Consider the following 17,039-nt stretch of genomic DNA (forward strand, 5'->3'; position numbering starts at 1 on the left):
CCCACATGGAGTATGAAGATCAGGTGGTATGATGCCATAGGTTGCATGTTTTGTTGCTGTAGACATTCTTGAAGCCAAAACACCAGAATAATAGTAGGATGACAATAGCAGCTTCTATACTTCTCTCACGTCCTGTATAAGCCATGCTCCATGACATTATCACAGCTAGGATAAGACCTTGAAGACTGATTGTTACGCAGGATCCACTTTATTTGTTGTAATCAAATGTATGTACATTACAGGAAGAGAACCAACTCCCCATCTAGCAAAGAGGACCAGATGCCTGGACTGAAAGACTCTCTGTTGGGTAATTCCTCTGACCCAGTGGAAATGAGACGCCTGAACTACCAGACTCCAGGCAAGTTGCATCACCAGTATTTTATACCCCTGACCCTTTGTGTTCTCTCCCCATCTTCATTCCCTGTTCACTCAGACAGCACCTAGGAAACACTGTAACTGGCTGCAGTACCATTGTTCTCCAGAAGATGGCAAGGAGTGATGAATCTGAACCCCAAACATAAATGTTATTTATTATACTTGTTATTATTAATATTTATGGGACTTGTATAGAGCCAACATATTACGCAGTAAAGTCTGTTACAATTCTTCTGTAAGATCATATTCCCCAGCAGCCAAAGCAGTACGTGTTCACTCATTTGACTCCATAGTCTAAAATGGCTTCTTATCACTTACCAGTAATTAAATGCAGTCTGTTCCTTTCACTGCCATTGCACAGGCCTGTTAAATGTTACATTGAGCTCCTTAAAGCCCCATCTACACAATACGTTTCTTTGTGCGATTCGATTATGATCCGATTAAATCCGACATGTCCGATCGGAATTCGATTCAATTTTCATTTGCCATTGAATCAAATCCATGTCAGATTTAATCGGATCGTAAATAGAATTGTAATCTAATCACACAAAGAATCGTATCGTGTAGATTGGGCTAAAAACATGACGAGCTACCTCAGTGATAGTTTTCATTCTTTTTGCATGGGAACCTGTAATAGTGCAACATGTGCACTAACAGTATGGGGTGTCCGGTCTGACGAGATCAAGGTGGAACTCCAGTGACCGTAAAGAGAAAAGACAGTGAAACACACCAGGAGCTCCAACAGTGCAGTATTTTCACAAAAAGGTGAAATTATTCCAAAACAAATACTATTTACAAGCACGGGTTGCTATTAGGCGACCACTGTTTTGGGCATGTGGAGAAATCCACCACCACTCGGACTGAAAGTTCTCTTCCGGACTTGGGTTGCACCCCAATTGAATATGTCCACTGGAACCACTGATTGCTGGCTGCAGGGATGACCCCTAAGAGGGGAACTAGGCTATACTGGGTGGGAGGAGGCTCCCCACTGTGATTGTCAGAAGACAATGTTGGTGTTAAGTAAGGAACAATCTTACCTCAATGTGGAGTAAATTTAAACTACAGTTTTGTATTGGTGCCCAATAAACTTACTCTTTATTCTTCACATTTAGGGCTCTTTCACACTACAGGCAGCGGTGAAAGGCTAAAACGCGGCGTTTTGGCTGCAGGCGTTTTCAAGGCGTTTTGAAGGCGTTTTAACGCCTATACATTACAATCAATTGTAATGAGAAACGCCGCGGTAGGCCCAGAAAAAGCGCCTGGGAGCGTTGAAACGCAACGCTCCAAAACGCCGAGTTAGATGTGAAAGGTAAGATGAAAGTCTATGGACTTTCTTTTACCTAGCAAAACGCCAACTTCGGCCGTGGCGTTAAAACGCCGAAAAATCCCTCTGGTGTGAAAGGGCCCTTAGGTAAGATTGTTCCTTGCAGGGATTTTCTTAAGAAAGTAGTTTGCAGTTGGGCATTAGGGAGATGAACAGCAACATTTAGTGATAGATTTAGAAGCATCTCACATAGCAAAGAAAATTGTTGCATTGCCAATGGTAGAATATCGGTAAGTGTATTGTAAATCAGTACCCAAAAATTACAATTGGGTCCAGGTGGCTGAGAACACACACACAGGCAGTTTACTTGGTAATAGTTTGTTTTGCCTTGTCCTCTAGACCTGAGATCCGTTGAGGTGAATAGACCCTTTCACACTCGCACAAGTCCTCATATTATCCAAAGACAGGACCTCTTATTATCACTGATACTAACCAACTGGGGTTAATTTCTTACAAAAAAGAAATGTCCCTGAAATTGCAAACTGTTGAAGATTTAAATGGACTTGTTGCTGTGACAACTCTGAGCAATGGAGCAGGTTAATTATCAGCAGTAATACTGAAGAGTAGTAATTTAATAATCTGGCTGCAATGCTCTTATATATTAGAATTGCCTTGGAGTCTGATCTTTTTGTCCAGCAGTTTGCCTACAGCTATATTATTATCCTTACATGAGGTCCTGGGAAGTATAAACATGACACAAACCATACTATTAGCTTGTTCTCTGATGCAGAAAAAAACAACACATTTTTATGGATTTCTTTATGGACTCCATGAACAAGCAGCATGTTTAGGGGATTCTCCTAACATTTCTGGACTGCAGTCCTTCCTCTAATGTGCTCTCTGGTCCCCCCTCTCCCTCTAATCTCATTCTGTTCTTCTGCTGTCCTTTCCCTTGCAGGTTCCAGTGTCCCCAGTTACCCGAATCTCTCAAGTTAGTTTGACAACTTCCTGTAACCTGTCTAGAAGAGTGACCCATACCCCCTCACTCTCACCTCATTACTGTCTCTCTGGCATTCCCCCAGCTCCTCCCCCACTCATTTTGTTTAGTCCATGCAACGGCTGCTTTGTCCACTGTGCTTCATCCATGTCCTGCTCTCATATTCTGGTATTGCCTTGATATGAAGGGATAGTAGCCTAGGCATATCAGAAAAGCTTCTAATGGAGAGGATGTGCATTGTGGATATTTTCCTAGACTTATACTGCAAATTAGCCACGTCACAGACAAGCTTCCCAATGCGTATTGAGAATTTCATGCAGTTTTTATCCCGCCTTCCTTTGACATTTTCTGTTGATTCAGTTCCTTGGTGTTTCAGAAATTCACTCTGATCAGAAGGGGATTTATTACTTTGCTCGATTTTACCCTAAAAGTCTCCTTAAAACTCATCAGAGGTTTATGCCAAACTTTGTTGTTTAACTTATTGATTACCCCACCTTTCTTTTTACATCATATGACATTTTTCCACATAATTAACTTTTTCCTTATTCACAGCTTTCGTACCAGACCTAAAGTCAAAACTTAAAGTTCTCACATTTAGTTGTGCCACAGTGCAGTTCAACTATGAAGTGAAATCATCAAAAATAAGGCCTACCTTTTCACTGTTATGCTCGACAATGTGCTGGACAGGAAGTCCCTTCTGCTGTATCTACCCTAGGCAGGCTCTAAGCTGCCTTCTGGTTTGGCAAAGTGATGGCAAACATTTCCGACTTTCTGATCTGAAGTGGACACTTCCACCTCAAGGCTGTGTAAGGTCAACAGAAGGAGTTTTTCCAGGCAAAGCTATAAAAACTTAAGTCCTTGAATGTTTACTAGTGTTGCATTGTGACATTCTCTAGCTAAATATGAGGACTTTCAGTTAAGACTTAGAAAGGTTTGGTTTCATGGGCCTTCTTTGTCTCTTTTTGGTTTCCTCTCTTTACATTCCACCATCTCTGCACAGTATCACGACCACAGTGGTCTGACCACAGTTCCGCATGAATGAAGGCAACGTTACAGCCCATCTTGCTGCTTCTCACCAGAGTGTTGCAGCATGCTCAGTGTGTACAGCTTCACATTTCCATCCATCTTGCTGCTCCATGCATCTTCATTGCTGACCTTACAATGTATTGTTGAGATGGGTAACTAGACATTTCTCCTTACTCCTAACAGGTATGAGGGATCATCCTCCTATCCCAATCACTGATCTTGCAGACAACATTGAACGTCTGAAGGCCAACGATGGGCTCAAGTTCTCGCAGGAGTATGAGGTGAGGCTTATGCACAGTCCAACATAGCTCCGCTAACTGGTATACTTTTGGGTAGAAACCTGTGTAAGAACCATCTTGTTTGTATTTCAGTCCATCGACCCTGGTCAGCAGTTCACTTGGGAGAATTCAAACCTGGAGGTGAATAAACCAAAGAACCGCTATGCAAATGTCATCGCATACGACCATTCTCGTGTCATCCTTACCTCAGTGGATGGTAAGTTTAGCCACTTTTAACAATAAATTCAAAAGATCACACCCCTCAGAAAGATGGGTGCTGCACCAGTGCAACAGTATCCAACATCCTAAAAAAAAAGGTCCCCCCACAAATCAGTAAACATCAATGTATTGTCCCATCTCAAGATATACACCGACCAATTACCAACAGTCATTTAGGGGCCACATAGGGTTCCCTTTCTCAAGGCACTGTACATAAAACAGTACAACTTAAGTGTTGTAAATTGCCCATGTATAACACCCTGGTAAGTACTGGAACATAGAATTCATCTATCCACCTTTTTCACTTACAGTGATGCTTGTGTTTTTTGACAAAAGGACAATTCCCCCCCAGGACATCTACTTCAGTACCACCGAGTGGTTTAAAACAGTTATTAACTTTAGCAACAGAAATCTGGGAAACGCTTGTGTAAATGGGACCAAGAGGTCAAAGCTCCCCGACAATGAGAGGGAAGATACACTGAATGTCTTCCTCTGATCTGAGGCAGTGATCACTGATAGGCCATTACAGCAATCACCTGGTCAGGAAGTGCAATCTGATCACTAGACTGAACTATTCATTGTCCAATAACAACTGGCCCAATGCAGCAAAGTTCACAATGCTTCACGAGGATTTAAAAACAAAAATAGCACTACAGGTTCTTAGATGCTTTTGTTCTGTGGATTAGGATACTACATAATATTTCTGATAAGAAGTACTGACTATGATGGTCCTTCTGTTGAGCCCTACAGCAGTGACAAAGCAAGTGCCACACCTTCACTACTACTTGGGATGTGCTGCATTTCCATGTGTACAGGCTACTGGAGTATATTCTGCATGAAGGGGCTACTGGAGTATATTCTGCATGAAGGGGTTACTGGAGTATATTCTGCATGAAGGGGTTACTGGAGCAATAGCTGCATGAGTAGGTTACCCGAGAAAATGCCACGTAATTGGGTTACTGGAGAAAACTCTGCATGACTGGGATAATGGGGAATGAGCACAGCCTGAGAAAAGGCTGACTTTACAGCTGTATTATTATGGGTGTGTAAAATATATAATATACTGCAAGAGCTTTTTAAGCACTAGTGATTTTATAAGCTCTTGCTAATGCAATGTTATGGGGGATTTTTATAAAATCACATCACTCAGGTGAGAACAAACTCATAGCATTACATTGGCAAGAGCTTTTAAAATCACAAGTACTTAGAAAAAGCTCTTGCATTGTGAACCAGCCCTAGAATAGCTTTAATCACACTGATGATGCTCACCCAACTTTGAATATTACTGTAGTGCTTATACCTGTCAGCGGTCCTTCCATAATATGTCTTCTCTTGTTTCAGGGGTTCCTGGCAGCGACTACATCAATGCCAACTATATAGACGGGTACAGGAAGCAGAACGCTTACATCGCCACGCAAGGCGCACTTCCAGAGACCTTCACTGATTTCTGGCGCATGGTGTGGGAGCAGAGATCCAGCATCATTGTTATGATGACCCGGCTGGAGGAAAAATCTCGGGTGAGTTTTACCAAGAGGCCCGGCACACAGCCGTAACGAGACCTGGATCTCATCTGCATAAAACTGGTTAATGATGGGTAATTGCAGCAAATGACATTGTTAATCAGTGGAGTGCCATCCGTGCTAAATGCGGTTTTAATCATCGCCCCCAGGACTGAGAAGCACGAGAGAAAAGTGCCTGGTGAAAGTGGCTGCGTTTCATCTCATTGTCTTTTTATCTTCCCGGTCGCAGCATAAAGAATCATGACAACCCCTATCCAGTCCTACACAGCTTGTCTTCTACTGCAGATAGTGTGTTATTGTTACAGTGATAATAGACTAGCTCTGTACACAGAAATCATATTACAGATTATGCCGTGCCACCATTTCTGGCCATTTGATCTCTGGGTTAAAATCCTCTTAAACAGAGTGGAATTAAAGCTTCAAGCATATTCGCAAACACTATTGTGGAGTCGTGTTTTGTGCTTCCTGTTCTGTGGCTACTGAGAAAGGCCTTCTGCAGTTAGTGCTAAGTTGGAGAACCTGCCCGGTGACCACTACTTGACCGCAGTGGCCACACACGCACACATTCACACACAATGAGCAAAACCGCAGCTCCACTTACTTCAGGACATGTGAATTGTCTGCATTTTTAGCTGCAGAAACCAATATTCAAATAAATGAAGTGCATTTATTCATTCTGATTACTAAACTATCAGAGTGAGCATTTAAAATTGTTGTCCTGACATTGGACTTGATTTCTGGTAGCTTTGTTAACTATGTAAACACACTTGGGGCCTTATTCAGTAAATGGTGCTAACCCAGTTAGCACGCCTAAAGGCTTTGAGCATGCTAACTAGGGTGCTAAGTAGGTAGCACATGCAAACTTAGCACCATAGTTAGCACATGCAAACTACTACTTAGCACCGTGCTAACTAGGGTGCTAAGTAGTTTGCATGTGCTAACTACAGTGCTAAGTAGTTCACATGTGCTAACTACGGTGCTAAGTAGTTTACATGTGCTAACTACTTAGCACCCAAGTTAGCACGTGCAAAGCATGTTAGCACATGCAAAGTGGCTTTTCACTGGCGTGCTAACACTTAGCACCCTTTTCTGAATCAAGCCCATAATGTTTCTTACAGCAGAACTGAACTCTTGCACAGCACACAATGAAAAGTCTTTAATCCACATATAGTTGCTGAAGAAAATCACTTCTCTGTGTTCTGTGTTTGTTTAGGCAGATCAAAGTGCTAAATTAGTTTGTATCAGCCACTGTGAATAGATTGCAGGAGAGCTCTGCCAAGGCAGCTTTCTATACAGTGAACACTGAGGCTTAAAGGTGTGTACACACATTTGCTGGATGTCACCCATCAGGCATTGGAACCCGATCCCCTTGGGAGACATCACTGGGCCGGGCTGCACACATGCGTGTCAGTAGTGTAGCTGACGACCCTCTGTGTTGCTATGCGAAGGAACGTCGTGGCCCGAACAATAGAATTGGCATTGCTGGGGGTGAGTAGATCCACCGGGCAGGTCGATTGCAGGCTGGGGGTCGGGGGCTGCTGTACACACGCCTGATTGTGGGCTAAGGTAGCCGATAACGAATGCCTCAGCTGGCTTAAATCATGCGTGTGTACGGGTCTTAAGCCTTCCAGTCCTCCCTGCAAAAGTGAAACCAAGTAAAACTTCAGTTCTATGACTTCCATAAATTGTAATGAAGAAATGTTTTTTCCATAAAGGTTATCATGCAGAGAGGAAGTTTAGTTTCACTATAAACACACAAAGAACACTAAAGAAATTGCGTTTGTTTTTTGTTGTTGTTGTTAACACCTCTACTCTGGTAATTGGCAGGTGAAATGTGACCAATACTGGCCAAGCCGGGGCTCAGAAACCTACGGAATGATCCAAGTCACCCTCCTGGACACAGTGGAACTGGCCACATACACAGTCAGGACATTTGCCCTGTACAAGGTGAGATGCCTGAAATATTACCACAGTTCTTTTCCTTCTGCTTGAGCGACCCCACAAAACCAAGGATAGACTGTATCTAGCTCCCTCCCCCACCCACTGTGCGCTCTCCTCCTCTTCTGACAGAGATAAGACAGCACATTGCGGCAGAAGCTAGACAAGCAAATTAAGAGTGTAATGTTTTAATTTAATTTTCAATTATAATATAATTTTACGGTGCGCTGAGCTTAATGAGAGAAACAATAAATGCAGATAGCGATGTGGAGGGAAACTTGATGTCGGTTACCTATAACGGGGAAACGACGGCTGCATTTAGTGCACTGCAGGTTCCTTGCCGCAGCCCACTAATGTCATTGCTGTAGTTTAATTTTACTGTTCTCCACTGCGAGATCAATATACAACTCGTCTCAATAATTCTTCAAAGACTGCCAAATCTATCATAGCAAGTTTCATTTCGTAAACATTTTTCCAATAATATTTACAAAGAAACTTCTGAGACTTCAAATATTTGATGGAACATTTGTAATTTAGGTCCCGTTTGCTTGCAATAGGCATTATTCACAGCCCATGTGTATAAGAAACTTGATTGCTGTATGTTTTCTTTTTTTGTGTAATATTTTGCTTTTTATATTTAAAATGTTTGAGCTTTTTGCAGTCTGAGGGAGTTCTGTCCGAGGTCTCAGATATTCAGTGAGAATTTCTTTTTCGTTCCCATTAATGTTTGAACAAGTGGAAATTCTGTTGTTTGTTTTTTTTTCGGGGGGGGGGGCGCGGGGTTCTTTTATATCTCTTCCTTATTTGTTCAGTTGACTCTGAGTCTTCGTGACCATATGTACTTCTGCATGCCAGATGTATATCAATCACTGCTTCTTTCAGCCGTTGCATAGGCATGTTCATAGCTTCATATATGCTGTCTATCCATCTTAGCCTCTCTCATCCTCTTCTTTTTTTGCCCTCAATTTTTCTAAGCATCAAGGATCTCTTCACAGAAGTCTTCTTATTAAGTGACCAGAGTATTTGAGTAATATCTAGCACTTGTAATTTTCGCTCACAGAAAATATTGTGAACTTTGTGTAGGAAAAGTGTTCTGACGTGTTCATTGACCACAGGATGATGGCGTTATGTTTTCTTGACTATTGCCAATGATGTCACAGATTCAACTTTCAGTGTTTTATTGCTCTGTTTCCCTTACAGAATGGTTCCAGTGAGAAACGAGAAATCAGACAGTTCCAGTTCATGGCCTGGCCAGACCACGGGGTTCCAGAATACCCCACGCCAATCCTGGCCTTCCTGCGTAGAGTGAAGGCGTGTAACCCATTGGATGCTGGTCCTATGGTTGTACACTGCAGGTAGGTACAGCTCCTCAAAAAAAGTGCTGTTATTTTTGCAGACTTAAACTACTTTTCATGTCACTCTATTTATTACCCATACAGAGAGAGATCTGTCTCATGGTCAATCTGTACATCATTGCTAGATGTATGGGCACTTTTAGTGACCCGCAATCTTCAAGTCATTCCACCGACTTTCAATAGGGTTTAAGCCTGGGCTCTGACCAGGTCATGCCAGGACATTCATATTTTTTTCCCTTCAGCCTCTGTGTGGTCAGTTTTACTGTGCTGTTCTGGTCATAATTGAGTTGGAAGATGAACCTTCTCCTCATTGATAACTTTCTAACTGATGGCAGGTTTTCCTCTAGAATGTGATGGTATTTTGCCCTCTATTCTTACACTGGCCACAGTCTCTGCTGCCGAGAAACACCCATACAACAGAATGCGACCACCCCCATGCTTTATTATAGGCATGATTTGGATGGTGAGCTGTGTCTGCTTTCTACCAGCCATACCTTTTGGTGTTGAGGCCAAATAATTTGATAATAGTTTTATATTGGTCTTATCTGACCCTAACGTTTGTCAAAGCTCACCTGGGACTTATGTGGCCCTTCTAATGGAGTGGATTGTTTTTTTGCTAGCTTTTCATACAAGCCACATTTGGGAAGCACTAGTGATATTTTTGTGACTTGTACACAATGACCACTCCTGGCCATAAATACATGTAACTGTTTCAAATTTGCCATATGCCTCTTTGTAGTATCCATGACCCTATTCCTCCTCATTTTTACATCCAGTTTAGAGGGACAGATCCACAAAGAGTCCTAGTACCAAATGCTTTTCACTTATTTTAAATAGACTTGAATGCTCTTAGGCATTGATAAAGCTCTTGATATTTAAAGAAAAATCCCTGAGCTCTTTTGGCTGTGGTAATAGTTGACTGTTATCTTTTTGTTGCATTACTCAGCACTGGAATACTCTATGAATCATCATTTTTATGCTGAATAAATCAAATCACAATTAGATTTGAGCAGAAGCATATTATGCCAGATATACACCATACAATTTTCTGGCAGATTTACCTGCCAGATCGATTATTTTCAACATGTCCGATCTAAATTTTGAATCAATTTTTCGAGTTTTTTTATTTTTTTTATTTTAATAGAACTAAAAAAAAAAAAAGATTAAAAAAGAATTGAAATTCAGATCGGACATGGTGGGAGGTTAATCACCTTTTAATTAAATCTACTTGAGTGTGTGTGCATCTTTATTTCAGGCTGCAAAGCAACAAAATGTGAATATTTTGAAAGGGTGATTATTTTCTTTACCCAAGTGTAAAACAATGTGATTGCATATCTGAATGGAATGGAGGAAATTTTCAGTGTTCTTTAGCACACATCTCCCCTTTATTAAGATACCACTCCAAGAAAATTTGAGCAGTGAAATTTAATGAACTGGGAGTTTTAAATTGTTACACCCATCACTGACACTTTTTGAAGAATTTTCATGGAACACTGAATAAACCACATCACTCACTCAGTTATTGTTCTTTAGATACGTTTTAATTCTTACTTTAGCAACTTGTTTTTTGGGGAAGCAGTGGACCTAGTACTTGGATTTTGGTTTGTTGGAGAACATTAGAGTAATAAACTGGTGGTTCTATTTGCATAGCTTTGCTGCTGTGGACAGCTGATGTCTGTACAAGACTGTCAGGATTATTCTGACATGGATGACCATATTGTAGGGGGCTACCTTATCGCTGTATCCAGTTTTACACTAATAAAAAATCTCTGCCTCTTCTATTCTTATCATCCACAGTGCTGGTGTAGGAAGAACAGGGTGTTTCATAGTGATTGATGCCATGCTGGAGAGAGTGAAGTTAGAGAAGACAGTGGATATCTACGGTCAGGTGACATGTATGCGCTCACAACGGAATTACATGGTGCAGACGGAGGACCAGTATGTCTTCATCCATGAGGCTCTGCTAGAGGCCGTGTTGTGCGGTAACACAGAAGTGCCAGCGCGCAGCCTCTACGCACATATCCAGAAACTGTCTCAGGTTCCTCCAGGAGAGAGCGTCACTGCTATGGAGCTGGAATTCAAGGTATGTCTCTATTCTCCAGCATGACGAAGGTTTATGCGCAAAACACAATCTATATGTGCCTGTGTGTATTGTGTACAGTAGTTGCTACGCTATCTATGAGAGCTTTTATTAAAGGGAAGGTTCAGGGAGGGTGGGTAAAAAATAAAAATCAATTTCCACTTACCTGGGGCTTCCTCCAGCCCGTGGCAGGCAGGAGGTGCCCTCGCCGCCGCTCCGCAGGCTCCCGGTGGTCTCCGGTGGCCGACCCGACCTGGCCAGGCCGGCTGCCAGGTCGGGCTCTTCTGCGCTCCAAGGCCCGGAACTTCTGCGTCCCACGCCGGCGCTCTGACGTCATCGGACGTCCTCCGGGCTCTACTGCGCAGGCGCAGAACTACTGCGCATGCGCAGTAGAGCCCGGAGGACGTCCGATGACGTCAGCGCGCCGGCGTGGGACGCAGAAGTTCCAGGCCTTGGAGCGCAGAAGAGCCCGACCTGGCAGCCGGCCTGGCCAGGTCGGGTCGGCCACCGGAGACCACCGGGAGCCTGCGGAGCGGCGGCGAGGGCACCTCCTGCCTGCCACGGGCTGGAGGAAGCCCCAGGTAAGTGGAAATTGATTTTTATTTTTTACCCACCCTCCCTGAACCTTCCCTTTAATACCCAAGTAAACTAAGAATTGAAGTTGTTAAATTCTGAAAGAACACTTGTTCAGTGTAAATGAAAAAAACGTTTTTACGTTTTGGCACTGCATTGTTTAAATCAAATATTTGTTTTATAGCAGTGCTTGTCTGCAGCTGTATTATTTTTATTTTTTGTGTGTGTGTGTTTGCAGCTGTATACCTATACTTTCCAATGCAAGAATCCTTCACTAGCTGTTCACAATGTGGGATCTTGATGCCTCATTTCCCATGAAGTTTACAGCAGGGTGTGCCAGTATAGTGACTGACAAACTCCGCCCATATCTTCTGCATAAAACTGAATTTTGGAGGAGGTGGGCGGTGGACTGTGCAGCTAAAGAATAAAATACACAATTTTTTTCCCCCATAACCTTGTCTGCCTTTGTCACCACCCTTTCTTGAAGCCATGTGTTTTACTGAAATTCTGGGGAATGTAATGTCTTCTGTTCGGCCTGGGACCCATTACTAGCACATTTGTAAGCACTTGTGATTTGAAAAGCTCTTGCTAATGTAATGCTGTGTACATGATTCCACTTGTGGGAAGTGATTTTCTAAAAATCACCCATAGCATTACATTAGCAAGAGCTTTACAGATCACAAGCTCTTACAAAACACTGATAGTGGATCCAGGGGCGTAGTAATAGGGGTTGCGACTGCATTGGGGCCCTTGGGCCAGAGGGGCCCCCAAGGGCCCTCCCTCAACTGCAGTATTCGCTCTCTATTGGTCCTGTGCTCATATTCACTTCTATAGAAACTCTTTAATAGTAGTAATTATTAACAAACTGTTTCCCATCCCCTTCTTGCACCTCTGACACTGTAGTTGCCATTGGCAGGTTTTGGTGCGCCGTATCAATTATGTATAGAATGTTTAGGGGGCTCCATTGTAAAACTTGCATCGGGGCCCACAGCTCCTTAGCTACACCACTGAGTGGGTCCCAGGCCTTATTCTTCCTAGTTTGGTAGTCACATGATCACACCACCCCTACTTTTACAATGGATAGGAATACTAGTTGGGAATTAAGTGTACCAGAGATAATTAAATCTAAAGATTCGATACTTACCTGGGGCTTCCTCCAGCCCCATAAACATGTCCCACACTGTCCTGCAGCAGTCTGCCGTTCAGCCGCAATCACTCCTGGTAATTGCTTCAGTCGGGTCCAGTCTGGGTCTTTTCCGCATATGCGGACCTCCCGCTCATGCGCAGAAGGCCTAGACTGACACGACTGAAGCAGTTACCGGGAGTGATTGCAGCTGAATGGCAGACCGGTGTGGGACTCGCATGTGTTTATGGGGCTGGAGGAAGCCCTGGGTAAGTATCGAATGTTTAGATTTAATTATCTCTGGTTTATTTTAAGGCCTGAGTGTCCCTATTCTGGCTCCTGTCCATAGCCCCGCCGTCTAGCGGAAGAGGTCATAGGTGCTTCTCTGGGACCAATCGGCGAAGGGCCTTTGACCTCTTCTGCTAGGGGGGCGGGGCTATGGGGTTGAAGCCGAACATCAGAAAACTCAGTAACTATGCCTTCCCCCGAAACTTGCATCCCCCGAAATCGCTTTGAAAAGCGATTTTGCTGTGCTTAAATATTTTGCATTGAGCGCAAATGTGGCCAAAATACTGCATGTCTTGCGATTTTCCTAATCACAACCGCCCTAGTGGGCTTAACCGCAGTAGAAAACATTGGCAAAGTGTTTTTTTTAAATTGCCAGCAATTTCAAAAACACTGCCAAAATTACACTAGTGTGCCCCAGCCCCAACTCTGCTTTCCCCTGACCTGAGAGTATTAAAGAGAACCCAAGCCGAAGTTTAGGTACAAAATCACATGCTTACCTAAAGAAATTGTCAGGCAAAAAAAAAAAAAGAATTTCACTTGCCTGGGACTTCTACCAGCCCCATGCAGCCATCCTGTGCCCTCATAGTCCATCACTGCTGCTCCAGTCCCCTGCCGCCAGCTAGTTTCGTTTTTGCCGCATTCCCGTTGGTGCAGGAACATTAACAAATAGATTTTTTAGCATTAGCGGTGCAACACGAAAAAATTTTAGCGTTGCACCGCTAAAAAATTTTTTTTGCGTGACAAAAGCCTCTGAATCCTAATGGGGCTTCCTTCGCTGTCCTCTGGTCCCGTCACTTGGCACGGATCCTCTAAAGATTACCGACAAAGGCTTCTCTGTAATATGATTGGGGCTGTACTGTGTCTGTGCGAGTACAGCCATACCGGCACAGTAAGCTGAAGCCTCTCATGCACGAGTTGCTCTGCGCAAATGTGGCCACCCTCGTGCCAAAGGAGGAGCGCAGCCCTATCAGCTGGAGGGTCCACACGCAGCAACAGAGGACAGTAAAGGAAGCCTCATTAGGATCCAGAGGCTTCCCTCTCCTTAGGTAAGTATGTTTCCTAGACCAGTTCAAGCATGCACTTGTGGTATTTAACTGTGCTATAAAACAGAGGTTGGATCTTTTGATTGCCTTCTTATGTTACCTTTAGCAGCTAGTGAACTGAAGTGTGATTTACTCAAGTAGCAGACCCTGTGGCGACTCCCATACTATTCACCTTCCATCTGATACAGGGAACCACCCTTTAGATCGTGTTATGGGTAGGGCTGTAGATTATGACTTGTATACTGTATATTCTGGCGTATAATTCTACTTTTTAACCCTTGAAAATCTTCTGAAAAGTCAGCGGTCGTCTTGGTGTCTTTGATGCACATACGCGACATGCGGATGTTTAATTACTGGGTGCTGGAGATTCAGCGGTCGCCCTATATGCTGGAAGAGAGCTCATCGCTCACGCTGCAAGCTCTGGGGACGCCCAGGGTATGGAAGAAAGAGATCGCACTGTGCCCATAAAACATGCTTCTTCCACCCATCTGGCCCACCCTATCCTGTTACCACTTCTCAGATCTTGCTGCTGAGGGCTGTAGTGAAGTGGCACAGGCAAGGCAAGATGGGTGAAAGAGGCGTGTTTTATGGGCACAGCGCAATCTATTTTTCCATACCGCTCTGATAGACAGGGAGAGCTGACCAATCCGCTTATTGATAGGGAGACCAATTAATCGCCTAAATACTGTTATATACTGGATAACACATACAGTACAGCACCAGTATCTGTTCATACATAGCACCAGTATTTTATTTTTTTTTAAATTTTTTTTATTTTTATTTGGTGTGTGTTGGAAGAGGGGGTAGTCTTATACGGTGAGTGTATACCAAACTCTCTATTTTAACTGGAAAAGTTGGGAGGTCGTTTTATACGCCAGAATATATGGCAGCTATGATTATAACTAGACTTGCTATATGACCCCTGTCAGATTATTCCACAGACCATGCAGTCTCCAAAGGGAAGGGTAGTGAATGTCAAACATTTGTTGTAGGCCCCCATGATCTGTAGTTACACTTCTGCTAATAACATTTCTGTTTCTCATTGCAGCTATTGGCCAACTCTAAAGCCCACACCTCAAGGTTTATCAGTGCCAATCTACCATGCAACAAGTTCAAAAATCGGCTGGTGAACATAATGCCCTATGAGTCAAGTCGTGTGTGTCTTCAGCCAATCCGCGGTGTGGAGGGGTCAGATTACATAAATGCCAGCTTCATCGATGGCTACAGGTAACGTTCCTCTATGAACTCTGAGATAAAAGAAGTGATTGAACTGGAACCTGTCATTATGGCACGAACAGCAGGAAGACTCTGGGACATTTATCAAGAGTGTCTGAGACATTTATCAAGAGTGTCTGAGACAAAATATTGGTAGGTTTTTAGAAATCCTTGCAGAATTGTCTGACACATTTAGAAATCACTAAATAGTACAGATTCCTTCTTACACTATTGTAAAATAGGAGGAGTTAAGAAGGTTTCTCAGACAGTGCAATGTGTGAGGAAAATTGCTGTTGCGGAAGTAACCAATACACCTGTTGTATTGCATCAATGCCCAGCACTGGAAGGTTTAAGCACAGAACATCTTTACAGGACATCTAGCAGCAGGGGGGAGAGTGCTTCACAAATCATGTCTAGCCAGCACTGCTACACAATCTGTAGAACTGCTACTAAGCACTTCTTAATCTGTGACAGTTTAGGGATGGATTTGCACTTTTCTTAGCTGTAGTGCAGCTCTAGAAATCCATGCTAAATTGCAGCTATTACATAGGATTGAGAAGTTTCTTATTATCATGCAGAACAGAACAGTTTCTCTGCTGGTTAGAACAGTTTAAGAAGAAAAAGCTGTCAGTAATGCTTTGATAAATCTGGCCCACTTACTGCAGGGATTACAGAGAGAGCAGTCCAGAGAATGGCTAATGCAGAGATGGACTAGTACAGAATCTATAAGAGGTTAGGAGCTATCATGTTAACCACTTCCTGCAATGTGGACATTTAAAACATCCTGTTTGTGTACCTTTAGTGTAAATAGGCTATTCTGCTGCATTAACGGGCATGTTCTCTTCTGCCCATTGAATGAAATGGTTAATACGAACGACTGTAAATGACAACTACATAGGATTACAGTGCATTTTACTCTGGGTTAAATGCACCTCTTGCATGTACCTATTTAAAATATTAGTTTTTTGCAATAGTGCTGCTTGAAAAGAATGGTTTTTACATACATCATCTGAAAGGTTCACTTTATGAACTGGAAATGACTATAGTACCGGTATGTTGTTACATTCTTTTGCCTCTGGTTGTTCAGGCAGCAGAAGGGTTACATCGCCACTCAGGGACCCCTGGCAGAGACCACAGAAGACTTCTGGCGCATGCTGTGGGAGCACAATTCTACCATTGTAGTGATGCTGACCAAGCTGCGGGAAATGGGTCGGGTAAGTGCCTTTATCATTACTAGCCAGCTGTGCCCCTCACGTGTACATAGTGCAGCCATTACCCATAACCAGAGGGAGCCGCCTCTTAATTCCTCAGGAACAAGATATCACCTTTATCCAGGGATCATGGCGTTGATTCATTAATGAGAGGAGCGAGAGTTATCCACACAATAGTGTGCTGCTAACTTACTCGCACTCCTTTTATGTAATGACCGCACCACTGAACCCTGCCCTGTGCCCTGGAGGTCGAATAGCTTTAATGGACATGATCTCCACAACTTTACCACCCTTCCTCTTTCTAAACTGTTTAATTGTTCTATTATTGTTTGTGCCTCTTTCAGTAATAGATATCACCCCAGATAGGCAGACTTTTTCACACCCAAATTTTTGGTGTAAAGTCGGCCTATCTGCGTGAGATATACAGTGGGATGCAACAGTTTGGGCAACCTTGTTAATCGTCATGATTTTCCTGTATAAATCGTTGGTTGTTACGATAAAAAATGTCAGCTACGGTAAATATATCCTATAGGA

At 43.1% G+C, this 17,039-nt stretch overlaps 1 protein-coding gene across 15 annotated transcripts in view; it reads left to right on the forward strand.

The window, feature by feature from the left end:
• PTPRF (protein tyrosine phosphatase receptor type F) overlaps positions 1 to 17,039 on the forward strand; it is a 1,415,717-nt gene that overhangs the window by 1,383,898 nt on the left and 14,780 nt on the right. For 11 of the 15 annotated variants that reach the window (XM_068239458.1, XM_068239459.1, XM_068239460.1 and 8 more), the window contains 10 exons: positions 243 to 358; positions 2,598 to 2,630; positions 3,846 to 3,943; positions 4,034 to 4,157; positions 5,501 to 5,676; positions 7,507 to 7,626; positions 8,818 to 8,972; positions 10,770 to 11,055; positions 15,128 to 15,306; positions 16,382 to 16,508. In XM_068239458.1, the coding sequence (XP_068095559.1) occupies positions 243 to 358; positions 2,598 to 2,630; positions 3,846 to 3,943; positions 4,034 to 4,157; positions 5,501 to 5,676; positions 7,507 to 7,626; positions 8,818 to 8,972; positions 10,770 to 11,055; positions 15,128 to 15,306; positions 16,382 to 16,508 (1,414 nt within the window). The remainder of the gene's footprint in view (positions 1 to 242; positions 359 to 2,597; positions 2,631 to 3,845; positions 3,944 to 4,033; positions 4,158 to 5,500; positions 5,677 to 7,506; positions 7,627 to 8,817; positions 8,973 to 10,769; positions 11,056 to 15,127; positions 15,307 to 16,381; positions 16,509 to 17,039) is intronic. The other 4 variants (XM_068239464.1, XM_068239467.1, XM_068239468.1 and 1 more) reach the window with 1 other exon arrangement.

The sequence above is a fragment of the Hyperolius riggenbachi genome, chromosome 6 (assembly GCF_040937935.1).
Source record: "Hyperolius riggenbachi isolate aHypRig1 chromosome 6, aHypRig1.pri, whole genome shotgun sequence".
Classification (NCBI taxonomy): domain Eukaryota; kingdom Metazoa; phylum Chordata; class Amphibia; order Anura; family Hyperoliidae; genus Hyperolius; species Hyperolius riggenbachi.